The 23,703-nt window shown below is 39.6% G+C and overlaps 2 protein-coding genes across 11 annotated transcripts in view; one reads left to right on the plus strand and one right to left on the minus strand.

Annotated features, from left to right (window-relative positions):
- Positions 1-10,799, plus strand: part of LOC125645460 (serine/threonine-protein kinase DCLK2-like) — a 37,851-nt gene extending 27,052 nt beyond the window's left edge. For 7 of the 10 annotated variants that reach the window (XM_048870986.2, XM_056142381.1, XM_056142382.1 and 4 more), the window contains 5 exons: positions 3,105-4,678; positions 4,941-5,087; positions 5,461-5,593; positions 7,633-7,800; positions 8,300-10,799. In XM_048870986.2, the coding sequence (XP_048726943.1) occupies positions 3,105-4,678; positions 4,941-5,087; positions 5,461-5,593; positions 7,633-7,800; positions 8,300-8,538 (2,261 nt within the window). In that variant the 3' untranslated portion in view covers positions 8,539-10,799. Of the gene's footprint in view, positions 1-1,133; positions 1,923-3,104; positions 4,679-4,940; positions 5,088-5,460; positions 5,594-6,657; positions 6,699-6,917; positions 7,016-7,632; positions 7,801-8,299 lie in introns of those variants that run through there. The other 3 variants (XM_048870996.2, XM_056142383.1, XM_056142384.1) reach the window with 3 other exon arrangements.
- An 11,007-nt stretch (positions 10,800-21,806) lies between these two features.
- LOC125647101 (uncharacterized) lies at positions 21,807-22,232 on the minus strand. The gene has a single exon (XM_048873791.2). It carries the CDS (start codon positions 22,230-22,232, stop codon positions 21,807-21,809), a length of 426 nt encoding a protein of 141 aa, XP_048729748.2.
- Between the last annotated feature and the right edge of the window lie 1,471 nt (positions 22,233-23,703).

The following is a 23,703-nucleotide window of genomic DNA, read 5'->3' on the forward strand; positions in this document are numbered from 1 at the left end:
GTCAACATTGCAGCTATATCTGAATACAAAAAAATTTAAAGACATTATGTCTGAGATGGCGGGAAATACCTTTTCACATTCAGTCTTAGAAATTGTTTGTCTGGTCGTTTGAGAGATTTACAAATACCGGTATATATAGACAGAATTACTCGGGGTCAGAAGTTTGTCCTATCAATACACTGCAGGACCTCTTTACTGCAATATACACTGAGAGGAGATCGAGCTGTTGCAATACACATATTTAGGGAGTGACCCCAACATGCACAAAAGAGAACACACATACAGAATGGTGCAACTACAACACACAGAAAAGAGTGCAACTATACACACGGAGAAAAGAACAACACACAGAGAAAAGAACAACACACAGAAAAGAACAACACACAGAGAAAAGAACAACACACAGAGAAAAGAACAACATGCACAGAAAACAACAACATGCACAGAAAACAACAACACACACAAAAAACAACAACACACACAGAAAAGAACAACATGCACAGAAAACAACAACACACACAGAAAACAACAACACACACAGAAAACAACAACACACACAGAAAACAACATCACACACAGAAAAGAACAACATGCACAGAAAACAACAACACACACAGAAAAGAACAACACTGCAACATATACAGAAAAGAACAACACACACAGAAAAGAACAACACAACAACATATACAGAAAAGAACGACTCATACAGAAGGTTGCTAAAGATGCATCAAAGATAAAACACCGTAGTACATGCATGTATGGGTTTGCTTTCTAGGCGATGTTTTGAGGAAATGTAGGTTTGCAGATTTCACTTGATTCGATAGGACACTATTGAGTTAACCTTTCCTCTGACCCTCCATTAAGCCTCAGATTTGAGCCATTTTAGTTGTTGTGGTGGAACTTGCTTCCTGGCAACCAATTGCTCCTGCTCTGACACCATAATCTGGGATCTGCATTAGATTGACAAGTTTAATCCATCTGCAGAATAGTTCCTAAAATTCATTTTAGGTTCAAAGCAGCTAGCATTTAAATTTCCTCATTTATATTAGTTGTTTTCTTTTTTTCTTCTTTTCTTTAATTTAAAAGAGTGATATATCGACAGCAGAAGAAAAAACGATGACGAAGTTATTTCTCAAATGAAGTGTTTGTATTTTGATACCAAAATCTTTTAAACAGAGCACTGAATTTAATGTTTTGTTTTTAAAATAAAATTCTGTTTAAAATATAATTCTTTACTTGATCCTTTTAATTATTGAAACTCCCTGTTAACCGGTATGAACTGGCAGTCATTAAGAAATGGTGCAGGTATTTACCTTGACAGTTAATTCTACAAGGAAGCAATGTTAGTGTGTGGCTTGGGAGTGAAATTAAAGGTTTACTCTCAAAAACTTTAAATTTCTTATTCAAATTGACACTTCAGCTTGTGTGTACATCATTATACACAAAGCTTAACAGTTTTTTAAAAGCAAATGCAAACCTGGTTTGCGACGTCTACACATCCACATTCTGAATGTTTAACGTGCAGGGTTGTATAGAATATTGCGACTTAATAGATTTATATCACTTAAATAGCTAGTATTTTTCTTTTAAACAAACAAAGGGTGATCTAAATTGGAACTAGGCTCAGAAATGTGTTTTTGTTGCTAACTTTGAATACGTTTCATGATGATTGTGGTTGATTACTTCTGAACCAATGAACCTAAGGATACCTTCCAATTGTACCAAGGACAAACCTAGGAAATGATGCTTTGTGATAAATATACAAATATTTTTTTCAATAAACAACCATTGCAACATTTGATCAGACTTGAATATGGAGGTCTTACATGAAGTGTTTTTGATTTTCTGAATTTTTAACAAAATGGATTATTTGGACTCGGGATCATTATCTGTGATGGCTGTTCAAGCTCCTCTTCACCATGGTAATCGTTTAGTTTGATATTTATGTGGATTATCCAAATTTTTCTTCTTTAAAAGACAATTTTGTCATAGACTTTGGATAATAGGAGAATGAAATTATCTTGGAATTTGGAAGTACATGTATCTTTGGGTTTTTTAAATCATATCTTTGTCAGACTTGGTACGAAATTTACAATTGAGTATATATCTACAATTACAAGTCAGGTGGCAGCTTCTTTAACAAAAAAACAACCTTTAAAACAAAATTTGAAGTGTAATGAATTAGATTTTATTTACAATGTGTAGAGAATGTAGGAGGGAGGACAGGATTGACCTGAGTACTAGGGCCAAAGCCCTGTCGTTCATGTGGACTCAAGTCAGCAGCTTTAAGATTCAGTGTTTAATAAACTACTGTTTGATTAAGGAAAACGATCAACACTGAACAATGGGGGGAAACTTAACCCAGTTTCCCTATTTGTGAATAAAGACTCTTTGAATTTTATGTTTTCGATAGTGTGAATTTTCTATTTATGAATGAAATTGAAAATAGAAAAAAAAAATTTAACAAATGCAGTGTTGACTGTCAAGAAATCATCCCTATAACGGTGAATGAAGGAAGGTGCTCAATTGACTCTCAAGTCCACCATTGCTGTGGTGATCCAAGCCCCACCTTAAATGTACCACTAAGAAGTGTACAAAACTTTGTGTGTTTTGTGATAAGAGTTTCACACCTATAACCTGAATAATTAAATTCTTTCAGCAGGAAGCTTGTTATTCAATTTATTGTTCAAATTGACAGGTCTTAGTGATAAATAAATTCCTCCAGTTAATGTCTCTCTGTTACAAACTTAAACATCTCCAGAGTATTTTGGGAAGAAACCCAATCCATTAATTCTTCAAACTAAAAGTGCTTGTTTTCATTACAGGTTCATAAATGAAGTTAACTTTCCACTTAAATTTAATGTACTTAGCAATAATTGATATTAACTTGTAAAATTCTCATAACCTTTCATTTTGAAAAGTTTGTGATTAACATATACTTGATTTTAAGAGGTAAGCATAAACTAGCTAGCTTTTCAGAATAAAGATAAGGCCTTTTGTATCTTTTATTGTGTTAACTTTAATATATATCTTTGTTTGAATGAAATCATAGGCTTGACTTAATGTTAAGGAATACTTAACACTAAGTTCTTTCATTGTTGTAGCTCGTCCACACAACCATGAATTTGGAGAAACAGAAGCAAACTATGGACATCATCAAGGGGGCTATGGAAGAAATAGGGGAATGTTTGGAAGCAATGCTTTTCATCCGGGACGATTCTTCCATGGAACTCAACCACATCGACGCTGGGCAGGGACATTTGGCCATGCCAACAGAAATACATATCTACCAAATGCTGATAACATTCCACTCAAGCCAAAAGTTGTCACAATAGTCAGAAATGGACACAAACCACGAAACAATGTGAAGATTCTCCTCAACAGGAGAAGTGTTCAGTCCTTTGAGCAACTTATGGCCGATATTTCGGAGGCCTTCGGACCAAAGTATAAAAATAACAAGGTGAAGAAACTGTATTCAATTCGTGGGAAGGAGGTTCAGGGGATTTCAGACTTCTTCCGTGATGATGATGTGTTTATTGGTGTGGGAACAGAAAGTTTATCTGACTCTGACATTGTTGACATTGTGGAAGAGGTGTATCCAGACAGCTCAGTGGCAAAAAGTATTCTTCGAGAAATCGAGAGAAATAAGCGGAAGAGACAGAACCTTCCAAAGCAAACACAAGCTGATCATGATGCAGACAAGCGGGACAGCGGCTTTGGGGAAGGGAGTGATGGCAGCAACAAAGACCAAGAGGGGGATTATGTTATGTACAAAGGCAGGCCTCAAGAAAAGGGAAAACGAAGACATGACTATCCCAAGGAGTATGAGCTATCTGGAAAATTGGAGCAGGAGAAAGATAAAGCAGTTCAGGAGGAACGAGAGAGGACAAAGAAACGACAGCAGAAGATGATGGAGACTGAACGGAGGGCATTAGATGAGGAAAGACGGAAGAGGGGGCTAGTAGCCAACAAACCAGAAGACCCATTCAAGAGGATAAAGGATCAAAAAGAGAAGGAGAAGGAAGAGGCACGAAAGAAGAAAGAGGAAGAGAGACTAAAAAAATTGGAGGAGGAAGAGAAAGAAAAACAGAAAAAAGAGCAGGAAGCCAGAGATAAAGCCATCCAGGCTGCTAGAGACAGACAAGCAGCTGCTGAGAAGGCAGAGAGAGAGAAGGAGAAGGTAGAGAGAGAGAAGATGGAAAAAGAGAAAGCTGAGAAGGAGGACAAAGAAAAGGTTGATAAAGAGAGTAAAGATGCTGCTAACAAGGATAAGACTCCAAGAGATCAAAAGGCAACGAAGGAGAAAACGGACCCAGCAATGAAAGACAAGGAAAAAGAAAAGGAAAAGGCTGAGAAAAAGCGAAAAGCAAAATCCAAGATTGTACGCAAATCTAAATTAGAACGTCAGGTGAGCACTGATGAGCACATTACTAATAGGTATGACTTGGGTCGAACTCTCGGAGATGGAAACTTTGCTATTGTGAGACAGTCTAAGTTAAAAGCAGGGGGAGGTGAATATGCCATGAAAGTGATAGACAAACCAAAACTGAAAGGCAAGGAGCACATGGTGGAAAATGAAATAGAGATCATGAAGGATTGTCACCATCCCAATATTGTGAAGTTGTATGAGGAATACGAAACATCAGACAAAATCTACTTAGTCATGGAACTTGTTAAGGTTAGTTCATTACCTGTGTATGCATTGTGTTACATAATACAAGGGAATAAATTAGATTATTTTTTTGTTATTTCACAATTGGTACAGTAAAGAAATATTTAGCTATTGCTTATGAATCTGTCTACTGTTTGCATGGTAATTTATATATGAGCACATGGTAATCATTGAATACTTCGGTGTGATGAGAAATGAAAATCCCCCCCCCCCTCCCCCAGCCAGATATCTTGATCTTGTATGTGATTGGACTCTTATTTGATTATAGGGTGGAGATTTGTTTGATGCCATCACTCAGAGTGTGAAATTTGGAGAAGTGGACTCTGCTCACATGGTCAAAGATTTATGTAATGCTCTCTTCTACCTCCATTCTCGCTCCATAGTCCACCGAGACCTTAAGCCTGAGAACCTTCTGGTAAGTACTTTTACTGTCCTTAATCTGAACCTTCTGGTAAGTACTTTTACTGGCTTTAGTTTGTCTAGTAAGTATATATTGCAATTAGTGTCACATGATATACAAACAACTTGCAAAAATTAGATTTTGAAGTCGAATTGAATTCTCCATACTAGGAACTTCATAATTGTCAGTCATTAACAAAATTAAGTTGGCAGACCTACCTTTACAGAAACATTGATATTCTTTCCTGTTTACTATGGTCAGATGTAAGATGTTCATTTGAATCTGGGTTTGAATGAACTGCAGTATCTGTAGCTTAAATTTAGTTCAGAATCTGCCTTCTGTGAGGTAATTATCAGTTCTTGTATTATGGGTGTTTGGTTTTACACAGGTTCACCGAAACAAGGATGGCTCTATATCACTGAAGCTGGCAGACTTTGGGTTAGCCATGGAAGTAAAAGAACCTATCTACACTGTGTGCGGAACACCAACTTATGTAGCTCCAGAAATCCTCTCCGAAATCGGTAAGCCCAAGTGCCAGGTGTGGAAAGATAGGCATTTAAGGAGGGCATCTTAAAGTTATTTCTATTTCCTATGTAACTAGAATGATGCATTCTGATTGGCTACTTCCCAGGGGATGTGTAATCATACCGAGCTAATGCAGAATATAAAACATAATGGACATCACAAAGGCTTTTTTCATATGACCACAACTATGATTTGATGTTGCAAAATCATATTTCCTTAAACTGCATCACTGCTGTGAAAGTCTGTTAATGTGGAGGGGGAAAAGTTGTTATTTTAGTTAATTAGGAAAACACTCGTTAATGAGGTCCAATGAGGATGCATGTGAATTTACTGCAGAGTGTATTTCAATACACTGTTTGGACCCAATCCATGTGTCCTGGGGCTAGGGTAGGGCTACAAAAGGAGGTCAACATTTTACATAAGAATTAATTCTGTAAGATATTCTCAAGATCCAAAAGGGCACTATATGTCTAACTGATATGCAAGCATCCTCATGTACTGTAGAATCAAGTTTGTTAACACCATGATCCCAGGGTTGGGTCACAAGAGCACTTTAAAGTTATTGGAAAATGCGATAATTATCAATAAATACTCTACAGTAAGGAAGTTTTCAAACGACCCCCAATTTTATCCAAAAAATGTTAACAAAAATTGGAACTCTTCAAAAGGAGGTAGAAAAAATTGTTTGTAGCAAGTGGTGTAAGTTATACACAAGAATATATTAATGAAAGATTCTTTGAAAATCTTCATTAAAGAAATGTGGTGAAGTATACAAGCATCCTCATGTGGTGTATATTCAAGTTTTTTTCACATCATGACTCCAGGGCAAAGAGCAGAACAGTAGTAGAGATTTATTGTTTTACATCGATATTGGGGTGAATGCAATCAATCAGTTGATTGATAAGACCCATCAATGTCTTGTTTTTAAAAGTAGTTCTATTTACAAGTTATAAATTGCACCTGCTTGAATCATGTTATAGAATAATTATTTTTATAGGCTTGTTTATTGGAAGACTTGTGATCTGTTGAGGTTTCGTTACTGAGTGATTTGTTTTTACAGGTTATGGCTTGGAGGTAGACATGTGATCTGTTGAGGTTTCGTTACAGAGTGATTTATTTTTACAGGTTATGGCTTGGAGGTAGACATGTGATCTGTTGAGGTTTCGTTACTGAGTGATTTGTTTTTACAGGTTATGGCTTGGAGGTAGACATGTGATCTGTTGAGGTTTCGTTACTGAGTGATTTGTTTTTACAGGTTATGGCTTGGAGGTAGACATGTGATCTGTTGAGGTTTCGTTACTGAGTGATTTGTTTTTACAGGTTATGGCTTGGAGGTAGACATGTGGGCTGTTGAGGTTTCGTTACTGAGTGATTTGTTTTTACAGGTTATGGCTTGGAGGTAGACATGTGATCTGTTGAGGTTTCGTTACAGAGTGATTTGTTTTTACAGGTTATGGCTTGGAGGTAGACATGTGATCTGTTGAGGTTTCGTTACTGAGTGATTTGTTTTTACAGGTTATGGCTTGGAGGTAGACATGTGATCTGTTGAGGTTTCGTTACAGAGTGATTTGTTTTTACAGGTTATGGCTTGGAGGTAGACATGTGATCTGTTGAGGTTTCGTTACAGAGTGATTTGTTTTTACAGGTTATGGCTTGGAGGTAGACATGTGATCTGTTGAGGTTTCGTTACTGAGTGATTTGTTTTTACAGGTTATGGCTTGGAGGTAGACATGTGATCTGTTGAGGTTTCGTTACTGAGTGATTTGTTTTTACAGGTTATGGTTTGGAGGTAGACTTGTGATCTGTTGAGGTTTCGTTACTGAGTGATTTGTTTTTACAGGTTATGGTTTGGAGGTAGACATGTGGGCTGTTGAGGTTTCGTTACAGAGTGATTTGTTTTTACAGGTTATGGCTTGGAGGTAGACATGTGGGCTGTTGAGGTTTCGTTACAGAGTGATTTGTTTTTACAGGTTATGGCTTGGAGGTAGACATGTGATCTGTTGAGGTTTCGTTACTGAGTGATTTGTTTTTACAGGTTATGGCTTGGAGGTAGACATGTGGGCTGTTGGCGTAATCACCTACATCTTACTGTGTGGATTTCCTCCCTTCCGAAGTCCAGACAGAAACCAGACAGAACTGTTTGAGTTCATCAAAGCAGGGGAATATGAATTCCTTAGTCCGTATTGGGACAACATCTCTCCTTGTACGTGGGAAATTAAATTATTTCACTTATCATAAAATCAGATTTCCGTTTAAAGGTGTCTTTGAATTGAAAATCTTTTAAATGAAATGAATTCAAGATTGACTGAAGACAGCATGTCCAATAGTTGGTGCAATTTGAATTGTCTACATCTAATGTTGGCATTAGTACAATCTGCATACATTTCATATACAGTTTGGCACAAAACGTGGAATTTTATTGAAATATACATGCTGTATTCTATATTTGTTTAAACTGCACATTTTTTCAAACCAAAGATGTCTAGTTTTTGCTTGGTAATTTGACAAAAGCTATGCATTCTAGTTCTTAACTAACATTATTTTTTTTCCAATTTTACATATCAATATAGTTACATATAATGATATGTGGTATAGCCCAAAATATGACCAAATTCAGTCAAAAATAGTAAACATTTGATGAGGAGGGGGACACACTATGAATTTTTATAAACATTTTTATAATGTATGATTCATATTTTCAGATGCCAAAGACCTGATAGAGCACCTGTTGGTGGTGGACAAGAAGAAGCGTTATACAGCCATAGAAACACTCTCTCATCCATGGATTTTATGTAATGGTGATATGTCGAGGCCACCGGACAGCTCGAAAATGGATGATATGAGGAAAACCTCACGAAAAGAATTAGAACTGCAGGCAAAACAAAATTATGACTCTTATCAGAAAGTCAGAGAGAAACGCAAGCTTGAACAAGGGTCGTGATCTCGTGACAAAACCATAGTATCACCATAGAAACACCAGCAGTGATATGTGGCCATAGCAACACGAGTTTGTAGAAACCATTGATTTTCACTGTGCCAATTTGCTGTCCAAATTTATATTTGTATACAAAGAATGGATAGCAAACTTAATATTTTCCATTTTTAAACTTTTTTTTAAACTGACATTCAATTTTATGAGTTTGAGATTTGCATCTAGTGTTGCATTGATTCCTGTTTTTGAAGTATCTTTTTGTAAATACATTACGATTGATTTCCTATATATTGAGCAATTCAGGTCTGTGCTAATTATTGTTTTGTTGAATTTGATATTTTTGTTTTGCATGTCAAATATTTTATTATTTAAATGTGGGCCTGTGATATACATAGCTGTATACATGTTATAGTGCGTACAAGGAGATGGGTAATTGTGTGGCGTCACTAACGACATATTATGGTGTGAATGGTTTGATTTCATCCACCTGCAATGTACTTTATTTTTTTAAAAATTGACTTTATATCATGAAACGGTTTTCAGGATTTTATAAACTCTGGATTTTTGCAACTGCAATTCTAAATTGTTGAGCTCCATAATTTGCTGTAGTATCTCCTATTTTGATACTTTTCAAACCTTGAACAAAAATATTGTATCAGGGATTTGTGATAGAAACTCAGAAGTCAAATGAAAAGTGTATATAATGAAAATTCAGGAATTTTTTTAGAATCTAAAACTTTCATGGCAGAAAAAGAAATTTTTTGATGTCCGGATCTGGAGTGTAGTACTGATGAGTGTCTGTAATATATCTACATACAATTGTAATATTTATTTATTATGAAGAGAACTATTCACATACCTGGTTTTTCCAGATTTTCCAGAAGTCTGAATTGTTTTATACATGTAAAACCTGATTAAGTCCGTCCATATTTTTACTTGTTACACGTTTGATGTTTCAGCCAGTTGTTATATTTTTTTATAACCTTTTCTTGTTTCTTTACTACCAAGTCAACAACAGAATTCCATTTTTTTCTTTATGCAATTACTGACCCAGAAAATCCAACAGACAACATTGCATGATCAGTTTATATTTATGAGGCTTTATTTTTGCTCGTCTCGCAAGATTATAAACTGGTGAAAATGAAGGTGTCCGTTCCTTTACTACATGCATATTTTTTTTAGTACAATATCAATTGATTGCAAAAAATCCTTCTTACATATAAATCAATATTGATGATCTTGTGAATATGGTCTCCAAAAAATGTCCAGAACTACAGTATACTTTATAGAAGATATTTACAGTTTTTTAATGTTACATGTTTTTTTCATGGATGTTTTTATAGTATTTTTTTGTTTGCATGCAAAATCAAAGAGTTATGTTTGATATCTACATGATGTACAGTGTACATTTGTACTCTTAGTTAAACTTGAACTGTGATAAGACTTCACAACCCTGTACAGATTGAATACCAGATGTGATGTATTAACATATATTCCAATTTGTTATTATTAGTATCATGAAATATATTATCCTTGAAAACCACAAGAAATGAGGAGCATTGTATATCCAATTTTCTATAAATATTCTCATGCCTGGTCTTTGTCAGTATTTTGTGATAAATTGCATTTTTTATACATTCAAAGTTCACTATGTAAGACAGAGAAAAGATCTGGATTTATTTTTAGTTAGGCAAGGGTAAAAAAGAAATCAGACTTGCATATTTAAGGAAGTGGTAAAGTACTTCATAGCTTTTATATATTATATATAATTTATAGATAGAAATGTGATTCCAGCATTATTAACTTGTTTTCATATGTATTATCATAAATTAAGTACGTGTAATTTGATTTTTTTGAAAACATTTTTTTTTTAGATTATTTCAAAACAAAATGACATTTTATATCACTTACACACTTTTATAAAATTAATTCAGTTTTCCCCAGCAATTTTTGGAAAGGGGAGGCATTTTTGATCAAGTAAAATATGTACACCATAGATAAAATAATCTTGGTTTGAAATCACTATAATTTCATATGAAATGATGGATTTATTAAATATCTTTAGAGTAGGTTTTATACTGATAGCTTAATTAAAGATAAACTCAACCTTCATATGTAAAGTCATTTCTTCAGTCAAGCAATAACTGTTTTCTATGAAATAACTGAAAACCAACTATTGTCGTTCTTCTTACATTCCATTAATGTTAGTGGATGCTAACTTTCTGTTATATGTATATTTCATGTTACGAAATAAATCCGCTATAGATCATTATTTTTGTTTGTTTATTTAGTTACGATAAAACTGTATAGGTGTGATTGTCTTTTTCGTGACATGAGATTCCCATCAACTTTAGTAAGAACGCTTCCCTAAATAAAGAGTGTGGAACATGGTATTTAACAAATTTTCAATTATCTTGGACCACTGGACTGTTTTGATAATTAATGCTACTTTTTTATCCTGATTGGGAAACTCGCACTTCACAGTTATCGGCGTGCAATCAATTACAACATGAAATTAATGCATTTTGTTTAAATCACATCTGAAAATGGCTTTAGTGGTGACGTCAAAAATCAGCGCTTACTGGAGAAAGTAATCTGAATCCTTAAAAGTGGTTCTAGGTACTGGCGTATGAATATATCAGAATAATCTAATATAATTTAGTTAGATATTTTGAGACATGACCATGCTTCATTGAAGCTCCAGAAGCTTCTTTATGTTTATCAGCTTCTATTACCCAAACTCTGCTCACCGTAGCTCGTTTTTGCTGTCATAAAAAATCTGAACAAAGAATGATTGAGATTGAAAATTTGTCATTTATTACAATACCAAATGACGAAAGAAATCTTCAACATAAGATTTTGGGGGAAATCAGATAATACATTCTACATGAAAGTACCTGCAAAGCTAAATTACTCAAAGTCTGATTTCCCCCAAAGAAGACAAAGTAACTTAAATAATGCTACGCTATAAGATGACAAATAAAAATTCATCAAAACAAACCCAGAGCAGTTTCATTTCGAGACACACAGAGTGCATTTGAAGCCCTTTATGGTGGGGTCCAGGGGCCGAAAGCTGTTGAATTCAGCAAATCGTCGCAGGAGACCCAAGGGTGAAAGCAAAGCCTAATTAGTATCGTCATTAACCAAAAATATATTGCAGTCATTTCATGGTGATTTGAATTTTAAAAAAATATTTTTGGCATGGTCTGCTGTACACAAGACACCTAACATTTGCAACCACACTCCCTTTGACTCCCCCCCCCCCCCTTTTTTTTTTAGCTCACCTGAGCTGAAAGCTCAAGTGAACTTTTATGATCGCCTGTTGTCCGTCATCTGTCTGTCCGTCTGTAAACTTTTCACATTTTCGACTTCTCCAGAACCACTGGGCAAGTTTCAACCAAACCTGGCCAAAAGCATCCTTGGGTGAAGGGCTTTCAAGTGTGTTCAAATGAAGGGCCATGTCCCCTTCAAAGGGGAGATAATCACAAAAATGTAAAAATTGGGTGGGATCATTTTAAGAATCTTCTCGAGAACCACTGAGCCAGAAGAGCTGAAATTTACATGAAAGCTTCCTGACATAGTGAAGATTCAAATGTGTCCAAATCATGACCCTCAGGGGTAGGATGGAGCCACAATAGGGGATCAAAGTTTACATACAAATATGTAAGGAAAATCTTCTTATTAAAAACCACTGGGCTAGGAAAGTACAAATTTACATGAAAGCTTTCTGACATAGTGCAGATTCAAGTTTGTTAAATTTATGACTCCCAAGGGTAGGATGGGGCCATAATAGGGGATCAACGTTTTACATTCAAATATATAGGGAAAATCTTTTTAAAAAATCTTCTTATCCTGAACCACTGGGCTAGGAAAGTACAAATTTACATGAAAGCTTCCTGACATAGTGCACATTCAAGTTTGTTAAAATCGTGACCCCCGGGGGTAGGATGGGGCCGCAATACTTATCATTTCCATTGGTGGAACTCTTCAAATTAAAGGCGCGTAAAGTCTTGCTACCGGGACAACATCATGTAAACACATTACTTTGGCACACGTAATAATAACTGACTGCAAACCACAACACTGATTAAAATTCTAAAGCCAAATTTAGGAATTGATTATTCTTAAAAGAAAACAGACGAACTTATTAAACTATGTGAGGAAGAGAAGCTACTAAATTTGCCAGATCTGACCGATATAAAGTGTCAATCGCAAGAACAACTGTGAAGGGAAAAACCGATATGCACATCTAACACAAGAACTTTTCTTGTAATTAATGTGATGAATATGTTTTTAAAGTTATTCTGTCAGACTATGAAGACATTCTAATTTATCATACAGTTAGGACAGGTTCATATGGCATGGACTTTGTAATCGTACACGTACCCCCCCCCCCCCCCCCCCCCGTAATTTTCCATATTTTAGAACAAGTTATATACATGTATATGCCAAACTGCATTTTTAAAAGACGTTTATAACACTGATTAACACACCTAATGCGTTTCCAAACTGCATCTAAGTTAATTTGAAAATTGCAAAATATTGATGGACTTGGGTGTCCAGAGAACATCGTTGTTTGGAATTTTTAAAATAGGTGTGGTGGAGTTTAAAAAACATGTAACATCTTTAATAAGATAGTGTTAGAATATTTGAAAAGTCAGTTTGACAAATGGTAATTTTATTTAAGATATACCATGTATTTTAACTCTTAAAAAGGGGTGGTGGTGCTCTGAACGTTTCGTTTATATGTCCCAGTAATCTCGCACTTGCTCACGAGATTTGTGCATTTTCTTACCAATGACACACAAGAGTCATCAAAGCGCGATAACTCCAACGAGCTGGTAATGAGAAGTATACACGTATCAACACTTCGCTGCGAGTTACGTCCCTTTGCGGGGTCAGCCAAAGGTCAACCGGTGAAAAACCAAGTTTTCCTTCTTTACCTTACCAAATGCAAGATGTTATTACTTTGAAATTTAGCTAATTATCAAGTTTTCATACAAGTTAACGAGTTGCCCCAATCTGGGGCATTATTGGAGTTGACTGCAATTGATGGGAAAATAACAGATGCCAAAGCTACAGATAGGAAAATTACAAAGGCCAACGTAGGGAAATACGTTTTTTAACCGGGAGATGGCGAACAAGGGACGTAACTTTCGCGAAGTGTTGATACCTGTATAGGCAATCATAGTTTTACATACAAGCATATAGAGAAAATCTTCTCAAAAACCATTGGGCCAAAGAAGTTTACATTTACATTAAAGCTTCTTGACATAGTGCGGATTCTAATTTGTAAAAACCATGGCTCCTGGCGGTAGTTTGGGGCCACAATAGGAATCAAAGTTTTACATACGAATATATAGAAAAAATCTTTAAGTATGGTCCAAAGTGACTCAAGTGAGCGAAGTGACCCATGGGCCTCTTGTATTTTAAAACTTTAACTTTAAAGCGCCAATTGCGAATTGAAATATAGACATAATCCACCAATTTGCAGGAACTATTTTATTTAGTTGTGTTTTACTCATTAAAAAAACCGTCAACCATACAGGTGTGTGATCTGCTTTGGGAGGCGTATATGTTGCAGTTCTACTAGCAACGTACAACAAAAATCCAGTCATTGATAATGGGTTTATTTACACAGGCACTTGTTTCTGTAAAATACAGGGGTCATAATTAACATATTTACAGACACAAGTGCTTGTGATTACCAATAAGTAGCAAAATACGACACCCCTTACATTTCAGTTGTACTTTTCAAAAACAGTATTGGGGGGGGGGGGGGGGTGTCAGCAATGGGACATCTTTCAACTTCTGTTGTACTCGTATTTTGAATTTATATAAGTACAATTAAATGTTTAAACTTACAAGCTTTTGTGACAGACGGGTAAAGCTGCTCTACTTTGATAGAACAGTTTTAATACCCTCTGTCATTCTGTGATGCATATGGGTATTAAAAATAAATAAAATCATAGGGATAACACGAATTCATAGACTGCAGCATCCTGCACATGGCACGTGGAATTGCCTCTGGATAAGGCCTTTACTGAGGACTGTGACCCTCAGCTCTTTTTTTTTTTTGGGGGGGGGGGGAGGAGGAGGAGAGGGGTAAGCTTAAGTAAAGACAGGACTTCCCCTCCCTCAGCCATAAGTTCCCGATAAAATTCGCCTTTCGTCACTTTTACTCAGCTGATGAAACATTACCAGGGTCACCAAAAACGAGGAGGTGTGGCGTGTGACTTGCTGCAAGAATCTGAGACGGTGGGGCATTAACACGAAGTTTTGTTGATAAATCTCCGTGACACTACAAATCGCCCCTCGAGGTCCATACCAGCATTTAACCCTGTGGCTACATGTAACTACTTTGAGATTCACATTGATCGACATTTGACCCTGTGCAGTGGAGGGTTTAGAGGGGTTGGGGTTCTTTTTCACCACATATTTACAAGGCATTACTGGCACGTATAAATGAGAACTCCAGATCTGACACCCAAAATGGCTGAATATTATATGGCTAATACTTGACTTTCACACACACCCTTTTTTCCCCCGGAAATCCTGGACCCGCCACTGTTATGAGAACTCGAAACTACTTTTAGGTCCATACCAGCACTTGACTCTGTGGCTACTCGTATACTTTGACCAACACAGGTGTGTATCAGTAATGATTGACGATATTTTTTCATTAACCACTGAACGTAAAAATACATGTATAAAGTTTAAGTAGCCTTGGTACCGTTACTGAAAAGTTGGTAAAAGTAAAAACTGATTGCTGCAGTTATACACAACAAAAACTGGATCCGAAGCTCATTCTAGTGATTGTGTAACGTGTTTGATCGGGTTCTTACAATGGATATTTGTTTTTCTCTTACTCTATCTGAGCTAATGATTGGAATGATTATCAAGTCTGCTCTATCCGAGGGTAAATTACACCGTACTAATTTTTTCTCTTATCTAGAGACTGAGATAGGACTACTTCTTGCACCGTGTTTCCCCCCTAGATTCCTATTGACAGAGAAGCGCTGAGTGTCTCAATCTTCTTCAGATTTACTGCACCCAGAACTTAACATCAATTCCCTAGGATTACTTCCCACTGTTGCGTATTACTGTTTTGACTTTAATCTGCTCTTATCCTTAACTTCTCCCTTTCCTATTCGTCCGCCGACTTCATCAGCTAGCTTCTGAATGACTGACATCTTCAAAGCTTTGCTTTATATACCCTTTGGCTAGTTCATACCAAAGGTTGGCAGGTCATTCCACTATATGAGGTCTTCATTGCGTTTTTACACACATGCCCCTTGACTATTACTTTGTTATAGAACTTTCTCTCTGAGATTCTTATGAGACAAAATTTATTCGAAAATCTCTTACCGTGGCCTTGAACTCGACATTTAGATATATCGACGACGTTTAATCTATTAACAATAATCATTTTCATTCATATGCTGATTCGATATATCCCTGTGAACTCGAGATAAAAGACACCATAAAGTCCTCCACATCTGCTTCGTACTTAGATATTTTATTGAAAATAAATATCAACGGCAAACTATCAACTCAACTTTATGACAAACTGGATGATTTCAGCTTCTCCATCGTCAATTTTCCATATTTATGTAGCAATATTCCATTATCACCTGCATAAGGTGTTTATATCTCTCAACTGATTCGATACACAAGAACTTGTTCTGCATATAAATTTTGAATTTTTTGAAATCGAGGCAGGCTACTGATAAACAAGCTGATGTTGGGCGTACAACACTCTCGATTAAAGTCAGCATTTCGCAAATTCTATGGTTGTTTTAACGATCTAGTTTACCAATACAACCTCTTGCCTTGACTTCGCGGACAAAGCTTTTACGAAAGGGGTGTCCACGCCGATTACAGGCACGCTGATGTGGCTGACAAGACCTATGCGGGACAAACAGGTTTGGCCACAGCGGCTGCAGTCATAGGTCTGGTACTGATATAGCTGCTGGGGCCGTTCTATTCTTCCTCATGCGCCGTTTCTCTCTCAGGATCTTACTGCGTGAGTTCTCGTCGGAGGACACAGCCTGGTGGACAGTGTGGCGTCAGGCGACTAGGTCAGCAGCAAGAGTAGACCACTGGTGGTGGTCAATATTGCAGGTACCAAGGGACTTCATCAAGGAGTCTTTATAACGTTTCTTCGGTGCACCTCTGTAGTGGTGAGCCAGCAAAGAGTTCACCATACATGACTATCTTTGGCAGGCGGTGGTCCTCCATTCTGGAGACGTGCCCTGCCCATTGTAGCTGCGACTTCAGCAACATGGTCTCGATACTGGTGATCTCCGCATGTTTGAGAACCTCGACATTGGTCACATAGTCGCTCCAGGAGATTTTGAAGATGGTGCGAAGAAGCGCTGATGAAAACGTTCTAGTAATTGTAGATGGTAGCGATAGGTGACCCACAACTCAGAGCCGTACATGAGTGTGGTAAGTATTACGGTTTTGTAGACGCTAATTTTGGCGCTCTTCTTCAGGTGCTTGTTGTTCCAGACTACTTTGTATAGCCTGTGGAAGGCGCTGTTTGTTTTTACCAGTCTGTTGCCAATTTCCTTGTCGATTTTGGCGTTTGATGTGATAGCACTACCCAAGATATTCGCGCTGCAGGGCTCTTTCGGAATGGACAACGAGGGCAACGTCGTCGGCAAAAGGGAGGTCTCTTATCATCTGCTCGAGAGTATTTGTGTAGGCCTGCAGTCTCCTGACATTGAACAGACTGCCATCAAGGCGGTAGCGGATGTAAACTGCGTCGTCATCATTATTAAATTTATTTGTGGCTTGCTTAAGCATCATACTAAAGAAGACGCTGATTAAAGTCGGTGCCAGAACACATCCCTGTTTCACGCCATTGCTGATGGGGAAGGGTTCAAAGAGGTCATTGTGCAGTCTGACCTGGCCATACTGGTCTTCATGCAGTTGGATTACCATGCTAAGAAACTTTGGGGGACAGCCGATGTGTTCCATGATCAGCCTTAATCCCTTTCTGCTCACCGTATCAAACACTTTGGTCAGGTCAACAAACGTTACATTTAATTCTTTGTGTTGCTCCCGCACTTCTCTTGGAGCTGCCTGGGGACAAAGACCATGTCTGTTATGCCCCGTTTTGCTCTGAAACCACATTTGGTTTCTGGCAGGTGGTTTTCCGCGATGGTAGGCAAATTTTTTTCCTGCAATGGATTGTAGAGTGATCCCTCGGTAGCTGGAGCAATCTGGCTTTTCATCCTTATTTTTGTACAACGTTACGATGTTTTCGTCACGGAGGTCTCTTGGAAGTTTGCTCTGCTCTCAACAACAGACAAGGAGTTCGTGGCGTCTGTTGTGTAATGCTGGGCCTCCAGTTCTCTGGTGGAATTCCATCAATTCCTGCTGCCATACTACTCTTTAACTGCTCTATGGCTTTAATGAGTTCTTCCATAGTTCTACGTTGACTGGTAGTTTATGGATGTGTAGAAATGCCGAGTCTGAACAACTCTGTCAGCACTGAATAGGGTCTGGATGTGCTCCGACCAACGGCACAGGATAGATGAGGGCCTGGCCATCCGTACTGCTCAAGGGACCCTGGATCTGATGTGTAGGACCGTACACTGCCTTGAGGTCTTCATAGAATCCTCTGTATTCGCCAGTGTCTGCTCTTTGTTGTGTTCTTTCCGCGAGTTTGGCCCACCATTTGTTCTGGATGTCTCGAAGTTTTTGCTGGAGGTTGCTACAGACGTGACGGAGGGCAGTTTTTCACATGGCAAGACGGCTGAGCCAGGTGAGCTTGGTAGGCCGATCTATTCTTTGCCAGTAATTCTTGAATCTTATGATTGTTCTCGTCGAACCAGTCTCTGTTCTTCTTCGAGGTATACCCCATAACTTCTTTGGATGTCTGCAGGAAAGCAGTTTTCAGTTTATCCCAGAGTGTGTTAGGAGAGTGATCTTCAGGACAGCTGTCATTTTCAAGTTTTGTCGGTAGACCTGCCTGGAAGTCAGCTTTCACTTCATCAAACTGTATTTTGCTGAGTTTAAATGTTTCGGGGGGGGGGGGGGGGGGGGCTCCCTCCTTGGTTTGGTTTATAGCGCGCTAGACGATGGTAGGTATGACATTCTGCGTTGGGCATCACTCTGGTGTGCAGAACATCGTTGATGTCTCGTTGGCGCACTAGAGCATAATCAATGAGGTACCTGGTTTAGACCGAAGATGCATCCAGGTTGTTTTCAGACTGCCCTTTTGCTGAAATATAGTGTTAGTGATGATCAGTTGCTGCTCTGTGCACGACTCCAGTAGCATGCACCCATTATCGTAGCAGTTTCCAACGCCGTGTTTGCCAAGTACATGTACTCCTTTCCACGCAGTTGCATCTTGGCCCACTCAAGAGTTAAAGTCGCCAAGGATTATCAACATATCATATGTAGGGGTGCTTTGGAGAAGACTGCGGAGCTCTGAGTAGAACTTGTCTTTTTCTACAGGCTCAGCTTGAAGAGTTGATGCGTATACACTAAAGAGTGTGGCATACTATTTGTTCTTCAGAGGGAGATGCATGGAAATGGCACGGTCACAGTGACCGGTTGGCAGGTTTTCCAGTTTGGAGACAATGGATGTTGTGGCCATGAAACCGACTCCTGAAAGACGCTTTTTTGTTTCAAGTTTCCCTGACCAAAACAGGGTGTATTCAGCGCTGTGCTCCTGAAGTCTGCCCTCTTCCAGAAAGCGTACCTCACTAAGGGCAGCAATGTCAACATCTAACCTGGACAGTTCATGTGCGAGCAGAGTAGAGGGACGTCCGAGTCTGTTGTCAATCATGATTCTGATTCCAACATGCGAGTTTCAGTGCTTTAGCATCTTTACAGGTGAGTGCGTATCTTTCTTTCTTTGTAGTTGTTCGACGGCTTATAAAGATACCCGTTGACCGCGGCTAGACAACTGGGGGAATATGAGACCCCATACTAGAACCCAGAGGGAACTGATGGGGTGCCGATGTAGTCGCTGACAACCCGACCCTGAGTCAGGTATGCTTGGCTACAGGTTACCAGTAGCAGATCCGGATCTGACCTGACCTAGACCAATACAACCTATAATTGGGTCAAATGATGTCCGACATGTTTCATATCTATTCTTAGGTTGTTCTTTATACCTGATTATGACTACGAATGACTCCGTTTACCTGGTCAATACATAGGGCTCAAGGCAGGTGTGACCGGTCGACAGTAGGGCTGAAACGATACACCCCCTTCACAATACGATACATATTGCAATACTTATGCCACGATTCAATATTTTCAATACGATACAATTTACAGAAGAAACCAATAATAACATCGAAGAAAAAATTAATTACCAAGAATCAAAATATTAATTTTAAAAGCAAAATGTTTCCAAACTGCCAAACAGTAAGACACCTATTTGCTCTGTAGTTTAAACTAATAAAGTTCATTATTATTTTTATCAACCTCAAGGCAAACAACATTCTGAACTTTATTCAACGCCATTTTGTCCCTCATGCAGGTAAAAGTAATAAGTACAGGCCGAGCCTGATGTATTTTACTGAACCCGTTTGTATTAAACATATCGAACCGAAAATCGAGGCCATAAATCGAACATTGAATCGAGTGTTTATATTGAACAGTATCGATATTTCGGTGAATTATTTCAGCCCTAGTCGACAGGGGATGCCTTACTCCTCCTAAGCACCCGATCTCACCTCTGGTTTATCCAGGGGTCGATGTTTGCCCGACTATCTATTCTGTATTGCTAATAGGAGTTATGAGATTGATCACTGTTCTTTATCTTCACCTTTACATGCGCATTGCGTCATATAGCAGGCCTCCTTCGATTATGGCTAACCATAGATAATGACCCTCCGTTCACTATCTGTTTGGAGAGTCTGCTCAACTTGAGCAGTGCCTCTTGTGGCTGTAGAGATCGATACAAGAGTGACAGTCTCTGTGACATTGGTCGAATCTGTAAGATGATTCTGGTCTGTTGACTGTCGTTTCCTTTCTACGGGCTCACTTCTCTCCTGCCACTGCTGTCAGCTTCTCTTCACTAGCTTGCAGCTGTTTGTGTAGGGTGCTTTTCCAGCTGGCGCGCTCATTTGCAAGGTCCTCCCAGGACTTAATGTTGATGTCGAGCGTCTTCATGTCTCTCTTGCACACGTCCCTGTACCTTAGCTGCGGGCGGACAATGCTTCTCTGCCCAACGACAAGCTCACCTTAGAGGACTTCTTTTGGGATTCGGCCATCCTCCATATGGCGAACGTTACCAAGCCAGCGCAGCCGACATCGTCTCGGCTGAGTATACATAGAGGGGGAGGCCAGCACGAGATAGGACTTCATTGCTGGTCACTTTATCTTGCCAGGAAATACCGATTATGCGTCGAAGGCTTCTGAGGTGGAAGGTATTGAGCCTTTTCTCCTGGTGGGCGTATGTAGTCCATGTCTCACTACTATACAGGAGAGTGCTGAGGACGCAGGCGTTGTACACAGTCATCTGCGTCTTCACGGTCAACCTGGGATTGTTCCACACTCTTGATGTTAGGTGGGCGAATGTTGTGGCTGCCTTCCCGATCCTTTTGTTGATCTCAACATCGAGGGAGAGGTTATCGGTAACGGTGGACCAAAGGTACGTAAAATGGTGGACGACTTCGAGCTCATAGTTGTCAATGGTGATGACTAGTGGTGCCGGTGTGTCTTGTTCCAGGATGTTAGTTTTCTTCAGACTAATAGTCAGCTCAAAGTCTTTGCAGGCCTGGGCAAAGTGATCCATCAGCAGCTGTAAATCCTGTTGGGTGTGAGTCGCAACTATGGCGTCATCAGCGAACTGCATTTCTCTGATGAGAGTCGCGTGGGCCTTTGTCCTCGCCTTTAGGCGCGCAAGATTGAAGAGCCTTGGTCCGCAGATAAATACCAAAGGCGTGTCTCAGGAGGAGTGCAAAGAAAATCCCAAAGAGGGTTGGGGCGAGCATACAACCTTGTTTGACCCCACTTCACATGTCAAAGGATTCGGAAAGGTTGCCGTTGAACTGCACAGCCCCCTTCAAGTTGATGTGGTAGGACTCGATTAAGCTGTGCAGCCGTGGAACGCAGCCGATCTTTCGGAGAGCCTTAAAGAGGCCATCTCTGCTGAAAAGATCGAAGGCCTTGGTGAGGTCGATGAATTCAATATACAGGGGCATCTGATGCTCTCTGCACTTCTCTTGGAGTTGACAAAGGGAGAAGACCGTCTCTATCATGGACCTTTTAGCTCGGAAACCACACTGTGATTCTGGGTAGATACGCTAAGCCAAATTCTGACGATGGATCAGGAGGGCCCGAGCATAGACTTTGCCAACAATGCTGAGGAGGGAGATGCCTCTGTAATTGTTGCAGTCGCTTCTCTCGCCCTTGTTCTTGTATAGAGTGACAATCTTGGCATGGCTCATGTCTTGCGGCACAGTTCCCTCTCTCCAGCACTGGCAGAGGACTTCATGCAAAGCGTGCAGTAGAGTAGTCTTGCAACTCTTGATGAGGTCTGGAGGGATACTCTCATTGCCTTGTGCCTTGCCTGCAGCCAAACTGTTAATGGCTTTGCTCAGCTTGTCCATGGTTGGCTCTACATCGAGTTCTTCCATTACTGACAAGCATTTAATAGCATCGAGGGCTGTGGGAGTCACTGCATTCTCTTTGGAATAGAGGTCGGAGTAGTGTTCCAACCATCTCTCCATCTACCGGCTTTGGTCAGTGATGACTTCTGCAGTGGTGGATTTGAGGGGGGGGGGGCTGTCTTGCTCTACGTTGGTCTTAGAGCCTTTTTGATGCCATCATACATCTCTCTGATGTTGCCCATTTCAGCACCTGCCTGGATCTTCTGACTGAGCTCTGTCCAATAATCATTGGCACAGCGCCTAGCGCAAATCTGGACCTTGCTCCTGATAGCCTTGAGGTGACCGCTTGTATTCTTCGAGTGCGGCGCACTTGGCTTCCATAAGTGGGGTCATCTCGGCAGACTTGGCCTCAAACCAGTCGTATAACTTCGAAGTTTTCTTACTAAAGGTAGTCAAAGCGGTGCGCTAAATGGTGTTTCGCAGAATTTCCCATTTCTCTGTGGCAGTGTCTCTGAGTTGTGATACATCGTATTCTTTCTCAAAAGTCTCTGCGAACTGTCCACCAGATTGGCTGAGTCATCTTACTGACATCGAAGTGAGGTGCCCTGGTTTCTTTCCATTGTAAAACATTTTTGATTACAGCCTGATCTTGAAGCATACAAGGGAGTGGTCCGTGTCGCAGTCTGCACTGTGGTAAGAGGTGTGTGAGGAACATTTTTGATGGCGGCATGCCTGACCAGGACATGTTGGTTCCTTGCTTTGAGCGCGGATGTCTCTAGGAGACCTTGTGTTAAGGTTTGGTCTTGAAGAAGAAGTTGGCGATGCACAGGTTGTGGAAGGCACTGAGCTCGAGCAGTCGCTGTCCGTTCTCGTTTAATTTCCCACTCCAAATGAACCAAGGCAAGAGGGCCATGAGTCGTTCTCTGCTCCCACTCTAACATTGAAGTCACCCAGGAGAACAAGTTGTTCGGTGCTGGCGATGTTGCTGATGATGGATGCAATGTTCTCATAGAACTCATCCTTGGTATCTGGAGAGGCGGACAGCGTCGGGGCATTCGCACTGACAAGCGAGTTGGGGCCTTCGTTGATGTTACGGCGGAGAGTCAGGAGTTGCTCGGAGCCGTTGCTGCCTGGTTCAATCATATTCAGCAAGTTGTTCTTTACTGCAAAACCCACCATGTTCTCTTGGCTCATCAGAGTTCTTCCCTTGCCAGAGGAATGTGTAGGACTTCCTTCTTCTTCAATGTGCCTGCATCGGCAAACCGTGTTTCCTGCAGAGTGTCAATGTCGACATTACTCTCTTGAGCTCACCATTGATGACAACTGTTTTTCTGGCTTCATTAATGTCCTGAAGGTTTTGAGAAGAGTTGGACATCATTGTCCGAACATTCCAATATCCCAGTCTTTTTCTTGAGAGTTTTCCTTTGTTGTTGCCTTGTGCGATGGTTGACGTTCTGCTTGTCGTATGTTCTCCTAATCTCCATGCACCCAATGAAGAAGCAGACCGTGGCGGGACAACACCTTACTGGGTTGTCAAGCTTGAGGCGGGTGGTAGCGGTCCAGTAAGACGTGAACATCTCTCTCACCGTTG

Source organism: Ostrea edulis, chromosome 6 (genome assembly GCF_947568905.1).
Source record: "Ostrea edulis chromosome 6, xbOstEdul1.1, whole genome shotgun sequence".
Lineage (NCBI taxonomy): Eukaryota > Metazoa > Mollusca > Bivalvia > Ostreida > Ostreidae > Ostrea > Ostrea edulis.